The 15106-nt window shown below is 43.9% G+C and overlaps 1 protein-coding gene across 1 annotated transcript in view; it reads left to right on the top strand.

Moving 5' to 3' along the window:
* The first annotated feature begins 400 nt into the window (after positions 1 to 400).
* Positions 401 to 15106, top strand: part of Tex48 (testis expressed 48) — a 122207-nt gene continuing 107501 nt past the window's right edge. The window contains exon 1 of the mRNA XM_036178554.1: positions 401 to 446. Coding sequence (XP_036034447.1) covers positions 401 to 446 — 46 coding nt within the window. The remainder of the gene's footprint in view (positions 447 to 15106) is intronic.

Raw genomic sequence — 15106 nt, 5'->3', positions numbered from 1 at the left:
TGAGTGCAAGGAGGGAGGCCTCTCCCATGAGGGTCAGGATCAGCTATCCTAAGGCCAGTGAGGGTCAGGGCCAGTTCAGCACATCCTTTGAATTTCAACAGGAATGGTTGAAACACGGGCCATAGGTGCAGCAGGAACATGAACCCAGACATGGCCCTAGGCAGCTGAGTTGGGACAACACCATGGCCCCATATGGTGGCACAGCCCTTAGACCTCAACATGGCCACAGGTTGAAGCCTACACCCCAGATATCTGTGTGGCCTTTCATGGCACCAAGGGCCATGGACATCAACACAGACCCTGGCTGTGGTAGGACCACAGACCCAGACATGGTCCTTGTAGCAGCTTGGGCCTGGATGTCACCATAGCCCCATTAGTGACACAGGCCACTCAGATCGGCATGGCCCCTGCAGCAGTATGGCCTTCAGACACCAACATGGCCCCAGGTAGTGGTCCAGAACCCTGGCATCTGCATGGCCTTCAATGGTATCAGGAGCAATGGACAGATAATGTCAATTCTTCTGTCAATCAGTTCATTTATTTTTCTTTCTGGATTAATATCCAAGGGTAAGCTCTTGGGACTTTTTTAAAAACTGTGTCTAGGAGGCTGGGGAGATGGCTCAGCCATTAACATGCTTGCAACACAAATAAGAGAATCCTTGTGGGGATCCCCTAAAGCTATATGAATGTGGCAGCCATCTGTATCTCCAGCTTTGGATCCCTAAAGCAAGCTGGATGATGAGACTAGCTGCATCACTGAGCTCTGGTTCAACTGGGAGATCCCGGTACAATGAATAAGATGGAAACTAACTGGAGAAGATCCCGACATCAACCATGAGCCTCAACTTACACAAGCACATACATATACATACACCCACACCCACACACAGGTATGTGCCCTCACACATGAGAACACACACATGTGCATGGATACCGTATACACACAGATATGAAAAAAAAAATGAATCTAGCTGGTCATACCCTCAGCATAATTACAACAGATTTTTAAATACAACCAGATTGAGTCACACTGGTAAATGAGAAGAAAGGAGAACAGAGTGAGTCCATTGACTTCTATTAGTGAAGCCAGAGACTGCAGCTAAGTGGCTTGGTTGTATAGTGAACATTTTTGAAAGAATAAGAGTAGAATGGGACCTGGGATGGACCTGGAACCCTGTGTCTGAAGTTAGGCCTGTACCTCCTGTACAAACAGCAACCAATGGCTGGAAAGATGTTCAGTGGTTAAGGGATTTTGCTGTACAAGCATAGGTCCTGAGTTCAGATCCCTAGTATATAAGTGAAAAGCCAGGAGTAGCCACAGACACCTAAACCTCAGTGCTTGAGAAGTAGGGAGACAGAAGAAACACAGGGACTTGATGGTCACTGGCCTGTGGAGAAAACAGTGAGCTCCATATTCAGTAGAAGACCCTATATCCGGAGAAATGATAGAGAGTGCTAGAGACAGACATCCAATGTCCTCCTCTGGCCCACAGGTACACGCATATGCACACATCTATGCACAGAAATGCCTACAAACAGCAATTCAAATAACTCAAAAGAGAGCTGGGTGTGGTGGTAGATGCATGTATTCCCAGAATTCAGGAGCCTAAAATAGAAGGAACCCACCTGGGCTACAAAGTGAGATTCTATCAAGTAAATAAATAAGTAAATAAATAAGCAAAAGAGCTCAACATGTCTACTTCTGCCCATTTGCCAGAGCGGTAGACCAGTTCACTTCTGATGCTCAGTCGGCATTAATGTGAACTATCTTAAATTGCTACTTGTTTTTGGCAGGGTTTCTCTGTGTAGCCCTGGCTGTCCTGGAACTCACTATGTAGACCAGGCTGTCCTCAAACTCAAAGAGATCACCTGCCTCTGCCTCCCAAGTGCTGAGACTGAAGGAATGTGTCATCATGACCAACATAAAATTGTCATTTTAAGTGTTAAAATATCACATCTCAGAAAGTCTATCTCTACCTCTACAGGTGGAAGCAGACACAAAGGGAAGGGGAGTGAGGCTTTTCTTGGAATCATCTGCCTCAAAATCTCCTGGCCAGCCTGGGAAAGGCTCGAGGTCCTTTCTTTCTCATTCATCTGTGCCCATCTCTGGGAGTGAGAGAGCACAGTTTGTTCTTGACGCTTGCAGCATGAAGTGAATCATTGGCCTGAAATGTGCTGATAGCCAACACCAATGAAAACTCACCATTTCAGTTTTCCAGAGGAAAAATAATGACGAAAGTCTAATGTGGGTCACCAAAAACAAGTTTTCCAACAGATTCTCCAAAGGACTCTCCATCCCCAGGAGCTCTAGAGCATAGAGGCAAAGCCATTCACCTTCTCTCCAGCACTGGTCTAGTTATCTACAGGGGACACCCAGTGACAGATGTGAGTCCTCATCCCTAAAGCCTGATGTTGCCACTCTGGCTGTTAGCTAGTATGATTGCAGCCAGTATTTATCTGGCATCTCCCTACCCTGCACACACATCATCACAATAATAACCAATACTAATGTTCCAATATGGAATCATACAAAGTGCTATGAGTGAAGGGCAGAAGACCCATGTTCGAGGCCCTAGTCTGCCAGTTTGCTGAGGCCGTGGGCCAATACTTTTGTGAGTTTCCATTTCCTTCTCTGATTAAGAACAGACATCAAATTTAGCCCTAAATGGAAGGTCTATATCAAACCCTTCCTCTAAAGGCTTGAGGACCTATGCTGAAGAGGAGGCTGAAAGACTAAGAGTCGGCAATGGTAGATAACTCCAGGGAAACATCATTTCCAAACCTGACAGTGCTGATGCACATATGAACTCAGGGACAAGGACAGAGTGCACAAAACATAATCCCAGAGTGCCTAGACATAATCCCAGCAAGGAGAAGGAGAAGGGAAATGGATACAAGTCCTATCCCTAACCAAGACGTTTGCATTGATATCCCAAAATCTGTTTTCTCCAATGGAGTGACACTGGATATGTAAACCACACTCCAGGGCAGGCAGGCCCCATGTTCAGGAGGAAGTTGACCAACACAAAACAAACTTAATGTTTTGTATGTACTTTGTTGCTGTTGATGTTGTTGTTGTTAAAATTTGCTTTGTTTTCCTGATTTTTGGTTTGTTTGGTTTTTGGTTTTTTGTGGGGAATGGTTAAGAAAGAGAGAAAGAATATGAAGTTGGGAGGGTTGAGAGGTAGGAAGGACCATCAAAGATTTGGGAGAGGGGATAAATATGATCAAAGTTATTGCACTAAAAAATCATAAAAATGTAATCAAACAAACAACAAGGCTGACTAATTCTGTACCCGTTGCACTTGAGTTTCAAATGTGCTTCCTTTATCAGGTATGTGTAAGGAGAGAAAGCAGAACTCTATGTCTCTTTGTGTAGGGACTTTTCCTCTTCAGTACAGGAAACAGAAAGGTAACTAGAACTGAGATGTATATCCCAATGTCTGCACATGCTATTCCATGTTAACAGAACTCTTTTACTCCCTCTTCCCACTGGTCCCCTTGACTTTCACTAGGGCTTGGTGGCCCACTCTCTACCCCACATTATTGAGGAGACACCAGACAGGCTACTATTGAACACTAACACCGGTGGTTACAGCTGGTGTTTCCCATGCCCTGAACGTCAGTCTTCCCATAACTCACCTTATTTCACAATGCTTTGAAGCTGGCCTTTTCTCACTGAACAGATGAAGGAAATGAAGCCTGAGAGATTAAGTTCACTTGCCCAAAATAACCCCACTGAGCCAGGATTCTAATCCAGAGAAGATGAAAGTACCCACCTCTCAGAATCCATAGTCAGTAATCAATAGAAATAGCTAACTAGCAGTTGGGGCACTGAGGAGTACTGAGCACTTTGCGTATCTCATCTCTGCTGTGGATATCGCTCTGTGTAAATAAAGTTCTGATTGGCCAGTGGCCAGGCAGGAAGTATAGGCGGGACAAGAGAGAAGAGAATTCTGGGAAGTAGAAGGCTGGAGAGAGACACCGCCAGCTGCTGCCATGAGAAGCAACGTGTAAGGACACTGGTAAGCCACAAGCCATGTGGCAAAGTATAGACTAACAGAAATGGGTTAATTTAAGATAGAAGAAGTAGATAACAAGAAGCCTGCCACGGCCATACAGTTTGTAAGCAATATAAGTTTCTGTATGCTTTCTTGGTTGGGTCTGAGCGACTGTGAGACTGGCAGGTAAGAGAGATTTGTCCTGACTGGGCCAGACAGGAAAACTCTAACTACACATCTCATTTACTCCTGAGAGCATCATCACTTCCTTGGATCCAGGTCAATAACACTCCTGCTCCTACAGCCACTGGCAACCTCAGGAATTAGCCATGAAGTCTTCAAAGGACGACTGTGTCTTCCACTCCAGGCATTGTTTGACCACTGCAACCACAGCAGAGATCCCACCCGTGAACCCCTTCCTTTCTGGCAAGCCAGGTCCCCATCATCTCACCTATAGGAGTATCAGCACCATGACTATGTTAGTCATCCCAACCGTGCTCAAACTGGGAACCTCAATTCTGAGCCACATCAAGTCCTCAGACCAATTCCAACTACTAACCAGAGAGTGATCAGGGGTTCCTCTCTACTGGCTTCCAGTTCCTCTGAAATGTCAACATCTACCCAGGGTGGGCTCTGCAGCCCCATTTCTTTCCAGGTCTGTAGTCTCTACTCAGCCTTAGTCAATCTCTTGAAAGTTGGAGCATCTACCCCACGGCAAGCCTTCACAAAACATTTTTCCTTCATCTTCACATCAAAACCTGGAGAGCAGGAACTCCTGTCATCATGGCTCTTCTGCACATGAAGAGGGTTAGGGTCACTGAGACCCAGGAACTTGCACAAAGCCGCAGAGCCAGAATACTCTCTCTAGACTTGGGCCTTCCAATCAACATGATTCCAGTTTCTCACCCATGATCTTACTCTGCTTTTTGGCTTTGCCACATCTCTGTGTCATTGGGTATCACTGAAAAAGTCACCTCACTCCTTTGGACCTCAGAAGGAGCCTCACTTACAGATCTAAAAGTCTAGGATTCTAGGGTAGCTTTAGCAAAACTGTCATCACTCCTGTGTTAGGAGAAGTCTGGTCTTGCTTTCTTAGAGGTCATCGTACCCAAAGGCTTCTCCACTCCAGGTTAGCATTCCTCCTATGAATGAGACCATGAAGCACCACCCCAAAGCCTTCTCCAGTAAACCACATCTGGAGCCACCCCAAAGGAAAGATGCCTCATTGGCTGTGTTTATCTCACTGAGTTCCCAATTTTGACTAAATACTATGGAAGTAGAGGCTAGGGATAGATTATCCCAGGCAAATCCAATCAGAATCTCTGCCTTACCCACTGTGCTGGCTAGTTGTATGTCAGCTTCGCACAGGCTAAAGTCATCTGAAAAGAAGGAACCTCAATGGAGAAAATGTTTCCATAAGATCCAGCTGTAGGGCATTTTCTTAATTAGTGATTGATGAGGGAGGGCTTGGCCCACTGTGGCTAGGACCATCCCTGGGTTGGTGGCCCTGGCTTCTATAAGAAGGCAGGCTAAAACAAGCCAGAGGATGCAAGCCAGTAAGCAGATGGCCTCTGCATCAGTTCCAGCCTCGAGGTTCCTGCCCTGCTTGAGTTCCTGTCCTGACTTCCTTCAATAATAAACAGTGATGTGGAAGCATAAACCAAATAAACCCTCTCCTCCCCAAGTTGCTTTTGGTCATAGTATTTCATCACAGCAATAGTAATCCTAACTAAGACAGTTACTATTTTACTGCTGTGAAGGGAGAAGATAAACAAGACAACTCCCATTTTCAAAAGCATTTAAGTGGGGGCTTGCTTACAGAGGGTTAGCCCATTGTCATCATGGCAGGAAGGAGATAAGCATGGTGCTGGAGCAGTAGCTGAGAACTTTACATCCTAATCTGCAGTCAGCAGGCAGAGAGAGAGAGAGAGAGAGAGAGAGAGAGAGAGAGAGAGAGAGAGAGACTGGGCCTCATGAGGGCTTTTAAAATCACAAAGCCTACCCCAAGCAACACACCTCCTCCAACAAGGACATACTCTCTAATCCTTCCCAAACAGTTCATCAGCTGGGGACTAAGCACACAAATATATGAGCCTATAGGGGCCATCTGTAGCTGGAAGATTTCCAGTGTCCCAGGCTCCTGGTGGTCAGGACAAATCTCTCCCCCTCACGTCCCCCAAGTAAACACACAGAGACTTATATTATTTAAACTGTTTGGCCTAATGGCTCAGGTTTCTTGCTATCTAGTTCTTATATCTTAAATTAACTCATTTCTATTAATCTGTAAGTTGCCACGTGGTTTGTGGCTTACCAGTCTCTTACACCTTGCTTCTCATGGTGGCCGCAGCTGGCAGTGTCTCCTGACTCAGCTTTCCTGTTCCCAGAATTCTCTCTGCTAGTCCCGCCTATACTTCCTGCCTGGCTACTGCCAATTAGCATTTTATTTACCAATCCATCATAGCAGCACATTTTCACAGCATGCAGAGCGATATCCACAGCAGCCATTCTCATTCAAATCACCACAGTCTCTAAGGCTGAACACAGGGAAAGTATTTTTCAAAACTCCCAGCTAATCCATCTAAGCTGAGTGCTCAAGGCACTGATCTGGAGGGAAAGAGTGGCATTATGAGACAGATAGGTGTGTCATCTCTCCTCTGCCATGTTCCAGCTCTGAGACCTCAGACAGATGAACTAGTCTGTCTGAGCCTTACTTTCTCTGTCTACAACACAGCAAGATTAGGGTGGATGCCCCATGATGCCCTTGAGGGGTCAAAATGAGACAGCACACACGACAGTGACTGATGATGATCCTGTCAAGGTCCTTGGTTCATGTTTAGTATATGCCAGCTGTCACTCTATCCAAAAATGACCTTGATATTCTCTAGTCTTCATTCCTTGTCTTCTATACCTATAAAAGACACACTAAACTACAAATATTAAGAAGCTATAAGGCCACAGTGGCATGTCAGGCTCTGCCAAATGTCATGTGTGAAATGATAAAGCTAATAGATTCACCCGATGTTTGCACTATTGAGTTAAAGTGGAGAGTACAGTAAAGGAATTACTAAATAATTGCAAAGTGATTATGACAAAGGATATAAAGGAAAGAAAAAAGCTTTGGAAATTTAAAAGAAAGAAAGGGTCCTTTACCACAAAGTGACTCAGAGTTTGTCTGCTAGATGCCTCTCCGCACACTGCTCAGTTTAAATCACAACTGGTCTTGTGATTTCACAACATAATCATCAGCTAATAAGTGTGACTCACTCTAATTTCTGGACTTTTGGGAGTCAAAGACCAAGAAGGCAAAAACACTGGCCAGCTACCAGCTGTCCCTGGGCCAAAGCAGAGAGGCCATACCTCTGGCTCTGCAAACATGTTCCACTCCATGCTCTCAGATGGGAAGTGTTTCTCTTATAGCTGCTGCAAGGAGATCCAGCATCCTTCTCATCACACGATTTTTCAAAAGTACACCCAACTAGGCTTTATTTCTTGTGTGTCAGGGAGTTCTCTTAGTTTTTGCCTTTGCATGAGGAAACATGATCTAACATCCAAGGAAAACAGTAAGCTATGTCCTTCTTCCAAAGAGCTTTGTGGGGAGCAGAGGTTGGAACCCAGATGAAGGTGTCTGTTTAATGGAAAGTAAAGACAGGTTCAAAGAGGAAGCTGAAAGAGTCATAAAAATGCAGGAACTGAGCAAGTCTGAATAGCCATGACACCGTGTCCCCAACCCTTTGATGCTTTTCCAGGAGGAATATGGTCCATTGCTAAAAGGTCAGAGGAACCCCACTGTAGAGGCTATGTGCTAAGAATAAATCCCTAGAAATGCGTATAGATCTGATCCAGACAGAAGCAGGGGAGTGTGGTCCAAGGGCTTTGGGACTTGCCCTTCTCCCAGGATAATCACACCTTGTTCCATTGTCCAGATGTATTTTGGAGACATCTATAATTCCCACCAAGTGTGCCAAGACAGAGCCTTAGACAGGTCACTCCACCCCCACATTCAATAACTCACTGAGGCAAACTTCTGAGACTCATAGTGTTCTTGTGTTAGTTCTCTCATGCTGTGACAATGCACCTGAAGGAAACCAACTTCAAGGAAGGGAATGATTTGGGCTCATAATATCAGTCACTGGCCATTTGACCCCGTCACAGTGGGTTCTGAGGCAGACACCATAGGCAGGTACAGCATGAGATGCTACATCTGTGTTAATTCCTTCAACCTTACCTAGACGGTAGGTATTATAACTACTGCAGATGCATATAAAACTGAGCTTGTTTAAAAAAAAAAAAAAAAAAAAAAACTGAGCAATGCTGCTAATTCCTGAGCAGCAGAATTCAGCTTCTAGGGGTTCACATTTCTGCCTGTGATAAACTCTTGTGACTCCCATGGCCGCACCCCATGCAGCCATTTCCAGGTTCAAACAGAAGTCAGTAAGCCATCCTCAGCTAGAAAGAAGGAAAGAAAACAGACAGCTGCTATTGGAGGGCCAGGCTACTCGTTAGGGTCATTCAAGAAAACAGGAAAGGGGCTGGAGAAATGGCTCAGCAGTTCAGATCACTGGTCAACTCCTAGCATCCACACAGTGGCTCATAACCCTCCATAATTCCAGCTCCAGGGAGTCTGAAGGCCTCTGCTGGTCCACAGGCACCAAGCATACCTGTGGTGTACAGAGGAACATACAGGCAAAACACCCATGCACATAAAATAGGAAATAAAAACAAAATTTCTTTTAAAAAAATTAAAAAAGAAAAGTAGTCACTGATTTCATCAAGCAGCTCCTCCAAGCATTCTGTGGCCTTGTTAAAATGAAAAGGGAAACTGAGAGCCAATGAGATGCTTAGTAGTGGATAAGCACTGGCTTCCTATGCCTTGGCACCTCAGTTTAGTCCCTGCTACTCACCAAAAGGTGCAAGAAGATAGCTAACTCCAAAAATGTTGTCCTCTAACTTCCACACCTGTGCCATGGTGCACATGCACACACACACACACACACACACACACACACACACACACACACACACAAATAATAATAATAATAATGATGACAATAATAGTAATAATAATAATCATTTTTCATTTAAAAAAAGAAAGAAACCAAGAAAATCATACTGAAAACTCCTGGACATTTCCCTGTGCTTCCCCACAGTCCCTCAAAGTGAATCCCAAAAGGTTAGGTGTGGTTTCGTTCCAAGTGTGGGTATCAGTTTCATAACAGAGGGAAGAAAAGACCATTCATGATGAACTTCGAGCCTTCACTCAAAACCACAAGAGAAGAAAATGAAAACCATGAAATATAGCAAACCCCACAGTAAAAGACTCGGGGTGTATTTCCTTCTGCCTTGTTCCCTTGGCCAGTCTATATATCAAACTGATTGACTGTTCATTCAGCTAACCTCGGTCTGGGCAGTACTGTGGGCTCTGAGAAAACAGATGAAAAGATCCTGGGACTTCGTGTTTTATCCATCATATGATAATGGCTAAACATCTTACTTTCCCTGTTACCTTGTCACTAAAAACTAGACAACATATATGAAGCAAATACTATGGTCACTAAATAGCAAACCACAAAGAACTGTGATCTTCAAAAGAAAAGAAGTATATGGTGTGGGTTCCACTTTTACCTGTTTTCTGCCCATCCAATTTCAAAATAGGAACCCTGGGAAATGGAATCCAAGATTGCACTGAGCTACTATAAAGTGAGAAGCTCACCTCAGGTTTGTGGGTTGTGATGATCAGTTTTAACAGTCAACTGGACACAATCTAAAGTCACCTAGGAAGGGATTTGCGATGAGGTGCTGTCTAGATTAGGGTGGTCTGAAGGCATGCCAAGTGAGGGATTTTCTTAATCTGGTTAATTGAAATGGGAAGACCCACCTTGAAAGTATGCAACACCATTTCATGGACTGGACCCTGGACAGAAAGAAAAGGAGAGAGCTTGCTAAGTGCTAGTATGGATGAGTTCATTCACGGCTCTGTGGGCTTGACTTGTGGATGTAATGTGACTAGCCGCTCCAGCGGTCACCTTGACTTTCCCTGTAAGGATGAGCTGTAACCTGGTTCTTTCTACTTCCATTGCTTTTGTCAAAGTATTTCCAGATTTAATCTAACAATGCCTATCCATAAGATATTCCATCAGGGGATGTTAAGGGGCTATCATTCATAAAGATGCACATAGAGAAGGAGGTAAAAGAAGGGGAGCAACAGAGGTCTTCAGGAAGAACTACATAGGTTCAGAAGCACTGCATAAAAATGGCTGCAGAAGCATTGTATAAAAATGGCTGCAGAAGCCTAACAGCTCACCTACTACAGGGATAAAACGAAGTTATCACAAGCCAGCACGTAGCCAAGTCACTGTAACCCTAGGAACAACAGAAAAGCCATGTATGGTTTTGGTTTTTAGTTTTGTTTTTTCATCTCAAAGGGAAATGTTTCTCAGAGCATCTTTATTTTTATATTTTTAAAATTTTAACATATTTTTTGTTTTACTGTTTTTTCTTTTTTATTTAATTTTTTTTCATTTTACATACCAACCCCAGTTTCCCCCTCCCCTTCTCCCTCCCCCTTCCTCCTCTCCCCATCCCACCTCCCATCTGCTCCTCAGAGTGGGTAAGGCCTCCCTTGGATAATCAACACAGGATGGCATACCAAGCTGAGGCAAGGCCTAGCCCCTCCCCACTCCCTGCATCAAGGCTAAGCAAGGTATCTCACCATAGGGAATGGGCTCTAAAAAACCAGTTCATGCACCTGGGATAAGTCCTGGTCCCTCTGCCAGGGGCCCCACAAACAGATCAAGCCAAACAACTGTCACCCACATTTAGAGGGCCTAGTTCAGTTCCATGCAGGTTCCCCAACTGTCAATCCAGAGTCCATGAGCTCCTACTAGCTCAGGTCAGCTGTCTCTGTGGGTTTCCCCATCGTGATCTTGACCCCCTGCCCTTTGCTCATATGATCCCTCCTCCCTCTCTTCAATTGATCTCCAGGAGCTCAGTCCAGGGCTTGGCTGTGGATCACTGCATCTGTTTCCATCAGTTACTGGATGTAGGTTCCATGATGACATTTAGGGTAGTCGATAATCTGATTACAGAGGAAGGCTAGTTCAGGGACCCTCTCCACTGTTGCTAGGAGTCTTAGCTGGTGTCATCCTTGTGGATTCCTGGGAATTTCCCTAGCACCAGGCTTCTCCCTAACCCATAATGGCTTCCTCTATCAAGACACTTCTTTCGGTGCTCTCCCTCTCCATCCCTCCAACAACTTGTCCATCTCAATCCCTCATGTTCCCTTCCCCCTTCCCTCCCTCCTATGCCCCAGTTTACTGAGGAGATCTTAACTATTTCTCCTTCCTGGGGCCTTCCATGCGTGTCTCTCTTGGGGGTCCTCCAGAAAGGCCATGTCTATACTACATTAGTCTCATCCCAAGGAGCCCATAAAACAAAGCTTAAGGAGTAGGTTCAGTAATGGAGCATTTGTATAGTATGCATAAGGTTTAGTCCCTAGCACTGGCTTAAACAGAGAAGCCCAGACATGTGAGAAATCCTCACTGGATAAAGGAAAGACATATGAACAGCAGCATTATAAAGTGATAGCTTAAATGATCCAGAGATATCTCTCGCCTACCAAAAAGTTCTGAGATATTTTTCTAGGGAATTTCTTTTTTGAAAATTTTGACAAAATATAAACGAACAAAAAAGACTTATGGTGGGGAGTGTGATGAATGGAGAGGGATCATGGAGAACATGTCATCCTGTGTCCCCACTTGGGGTACACAGAAAATCTGTACAGCGTGTTCACAGCAACTGTGACTTAAATGCTGCCCTGTCTGAAACATACAGGCCATGGTATGCACATGGTAGAACATGTGTGGAATTCCTTTCCTACTAGTAAGTTAGAGTCTCACTCTAGGGAGGGGATTTTTCTCCTCTAGGGATGCTAAAACAAATTCACCTGAAAGAAAAAAGAAAGAGATAAAACACTCTATCAAGATGTTAATCTAGGGAGAGAAAAACATGTTCAAAATATGCTGTATGAAAAAAAAGTCAACTGAAAGATGTTAACTTTGTCCATGAGATATATTAAAGCTGTGAAGTATATTTAAAATGATGCAGCCCAAATCCTGTCACACAAATGACTTTAAAGGAAAAATAGGCAGCCTTTCTTCCTTAGTGAAGCCCTCTTGAGAGGGGTCTTGAGTACACATGAATCTTGGCTGGCTTCAGAATTTTCCTTCCCAGGAACTCCAATCGGTGACAGAAACAACTTAGATGAATGGTTAAAGAAAATGTGTTACATTTACACATGAAGACATCAGAAAATTTGAAGGCCAATGAATAGAACTAGAAAAAAATCATCCTGAGTGAGCTAACCCAGACCCAGAAAGACAAAGATGGTATGTACTCACTCATAAGTGGATATTAACTATAAAGTAAAGGATAACCAGGCTACTATCCACAGATTCAGAGAGGCTAGGTAATAAGGATGGCACAAGAGGGGGATGTATGGATCTCCCTGGGAAAGGGAAATAGAGGAGATCTCCCGGGTGTAATGGGGCCAGGTGAGCTTAAGGGATTGGGTTGGAGGTTGGGTGGAGTTGGGGAGTAAGGGTAGAGATGACTTGATGGAGGGGCTTTGTGGGGTCAAATAGAAGCCTGATGCAAGGGAAACTCCCACAAGTCTATAAGGATGGCCCCAGTTAAGACTCTTGGCAGCAGTAGATGCATAGCCTGAACAGGCCATTCCCTGTGATCGAACTGGTGACTACCCTGGTTGTCACCAGAGAGCCTTCATCTAGTGACTGATGGAGGCATATCCAGAGACCCATGGCCAAACATTGGGCTGAGCTTGAGGAGTCCTGCAGAGGAGAGGATTGTAAGAGACAGAGCAAGTCAGGAACATTCCAGTAAAACCCACAGAAACAGCTAGCCTGGCTCATGGGGTCTCACAGAGACTGAACCAAAAACCAGGAGCCTGCATGGGACTGAACCCTAGCTCATACATGTGCATATGACCTCCGTATATATGTGACAGTTGTGTAGCTTGGTCCGTTTGTGGGACTACTGGCAGTGGGAGCAGGGACTGTCCTGGTACTTTGGCTGGCTCATGGAGACCTATTCCTCATGCTGGATTGCCTAGCCAGCCTGGATAGAGGGGGAAGTGCTTTGTCTTATGGCAGCTTGATATATCATTCTTTGCTGATGCAGGCACATGGGAGGTCTGCCCCTTTATGAACAAATTCAGAAGAGGGGTGGAATGAAGAGAGGGAGGAAGGGAGAAGGGAGTGGGAGGAGAAGAGGGAGGGGATATAAAATGAACCAATTATTTAAAGTTTTAAAAAAAAGTTAAATTGAGAATAGAGGTTCATGATGCTTGGGAAATCTTAACAGTGAATTTTGTCTTTAGTGAAAGTTCAGTAAAGGTAGAAAGAGCGAGAGAGGTTGGACACAAAAGAGCCACAAGGTTTTTAACAGTTGGCCATCTAGCCCTTTATGAAGAATAGTGAGCCAGCCCCTCCTCCACACAGCAATGTTGAGAGGAGCTAAAGGTGACCTAAGCGAGCAGAGAAAACTCCATCTGCTCCAATTTGAAAACCGACTTGGGCTGCGGTGTCATCCCTACCTATTACTATTGATAAATCCAATACCAAAGGCACTCAAATCTCAGTAACCTTTCATAAAATAAATACCCCTTGATGACTCTAAACTACATGAGTGACTGGGAAGGACTTTAAATACTCTGTGTGATGCTGTAAAGAGACTACAGTTGGAGGATTTCGCCATCAGATCACTAGACTTAGAGGGGAGCTATGGTGGCCAAGACTCTTTGCTACTGACACAAAATAGATTATCGTGCCAGTGGAATAGATAAAAGAGGCCAAACTATTCCTATATTAAAACCTTCAGTGGTTGTGTCATAAACAGCATATAATTCAGAGGGGTAAGGCAAGCCTTCTGTAGAAATGATATTGGAGCAACCATATATACCTGTTAAATAATAACTCATAAGTTAGAATGCCATTTAACGATCATAGACCTTAAATATAAAAGCTAAAAAGAAAATACCTTACCTTTCTAACCCTAGGATAAGCAAAAGAGATCTCTTAGACTGAACACGGAAAATACTAACCATAAAAAAAAAAAAATCACATTTTGGAATATACCAAAGATGCCTAAAATTTAATTTAAAAACCAGCCAACCCAATACAAAAATGAGTAAAGATTTGAACATGTATATATCAATAAGAATGATATGGAAATGACTGTGAAGGCATGAAAATGTACTTAGGAACATCAATCATTAGAATAATGCAAAAGAAGCCATAGTTTGCCCACTAGAATGACATAGAGCAGTAGTTCTCAATATGGAGTCACAACCTCATATTGGATATCAGATATTTACACTACAATTCATAACAGTAGCAAAAGTATAGTTATGAAGTAGCAATGAAATAATTTTATGTTGGGGGTCATCACAACATAAGGAACTGGATTAAAATGTCACAGCATTGGGAAGTTGAGAACCACTGACATAGAGTGAAAGCAAGGACATTACCCAGTGGTAAGATGTGGGGCAGTTGCAAACTTCACACATGGCTGGAGTATAAAATGGTTCAGCCATATTACATACCTGTTGTCAGTTTCACTTGTAAAACTGCCTAGGACCTAGCAATTCTATACCTATGTGTTTATTTATTTCACAAGGAAAAAATAAAGCATGTTCTCAAAAGAATGAATAGAAAATAATTGTTTGAAGTAGTCAAAATGTGGAAAGAACTCAAATGTCCAAACTTGGAGCAAGATAGTGCTCAGCATGTGACCACGTGTACATCTCTATGAACCACTGTGTGGAATGAAACCACAGACCCAAAACAGCTGTGTGAGCCCATCATGTAAGCCTGTAGAGTGTACCAAGATAATCTACAAAGGCAGAAATCAGAACAATTGTCTCCTCTGGGCAAAAGAGTCTGGGATGGGAACAGGACACTAAGAACCTTCCTGTACTGAGAACCTGTGAGGAGTACACACACACACACACACACACACACACACACACACACACACACATACACCTAGACTATTTCTCATAATTCAGGTCTCAAGTGAGATGTTATTTT

Source organism: Onychomys torridus, chromosome 2 (genome assembly GCF_903995425.1).
Source record: "Onychomys torridus chromosome 2, mOncTor1.1, whole genome shotgun sequence".
Lineage (NCBI taxonomy): Eukaryota > Metazoa > Chordata > Mammalia > Rodentia > Cricetidae > Onychomys > Onychomys torridus.
Note: the sequence above shows the minus strand (reverse complement) of the source record. Positions and strands in the feature narration are given on the sequence as shown.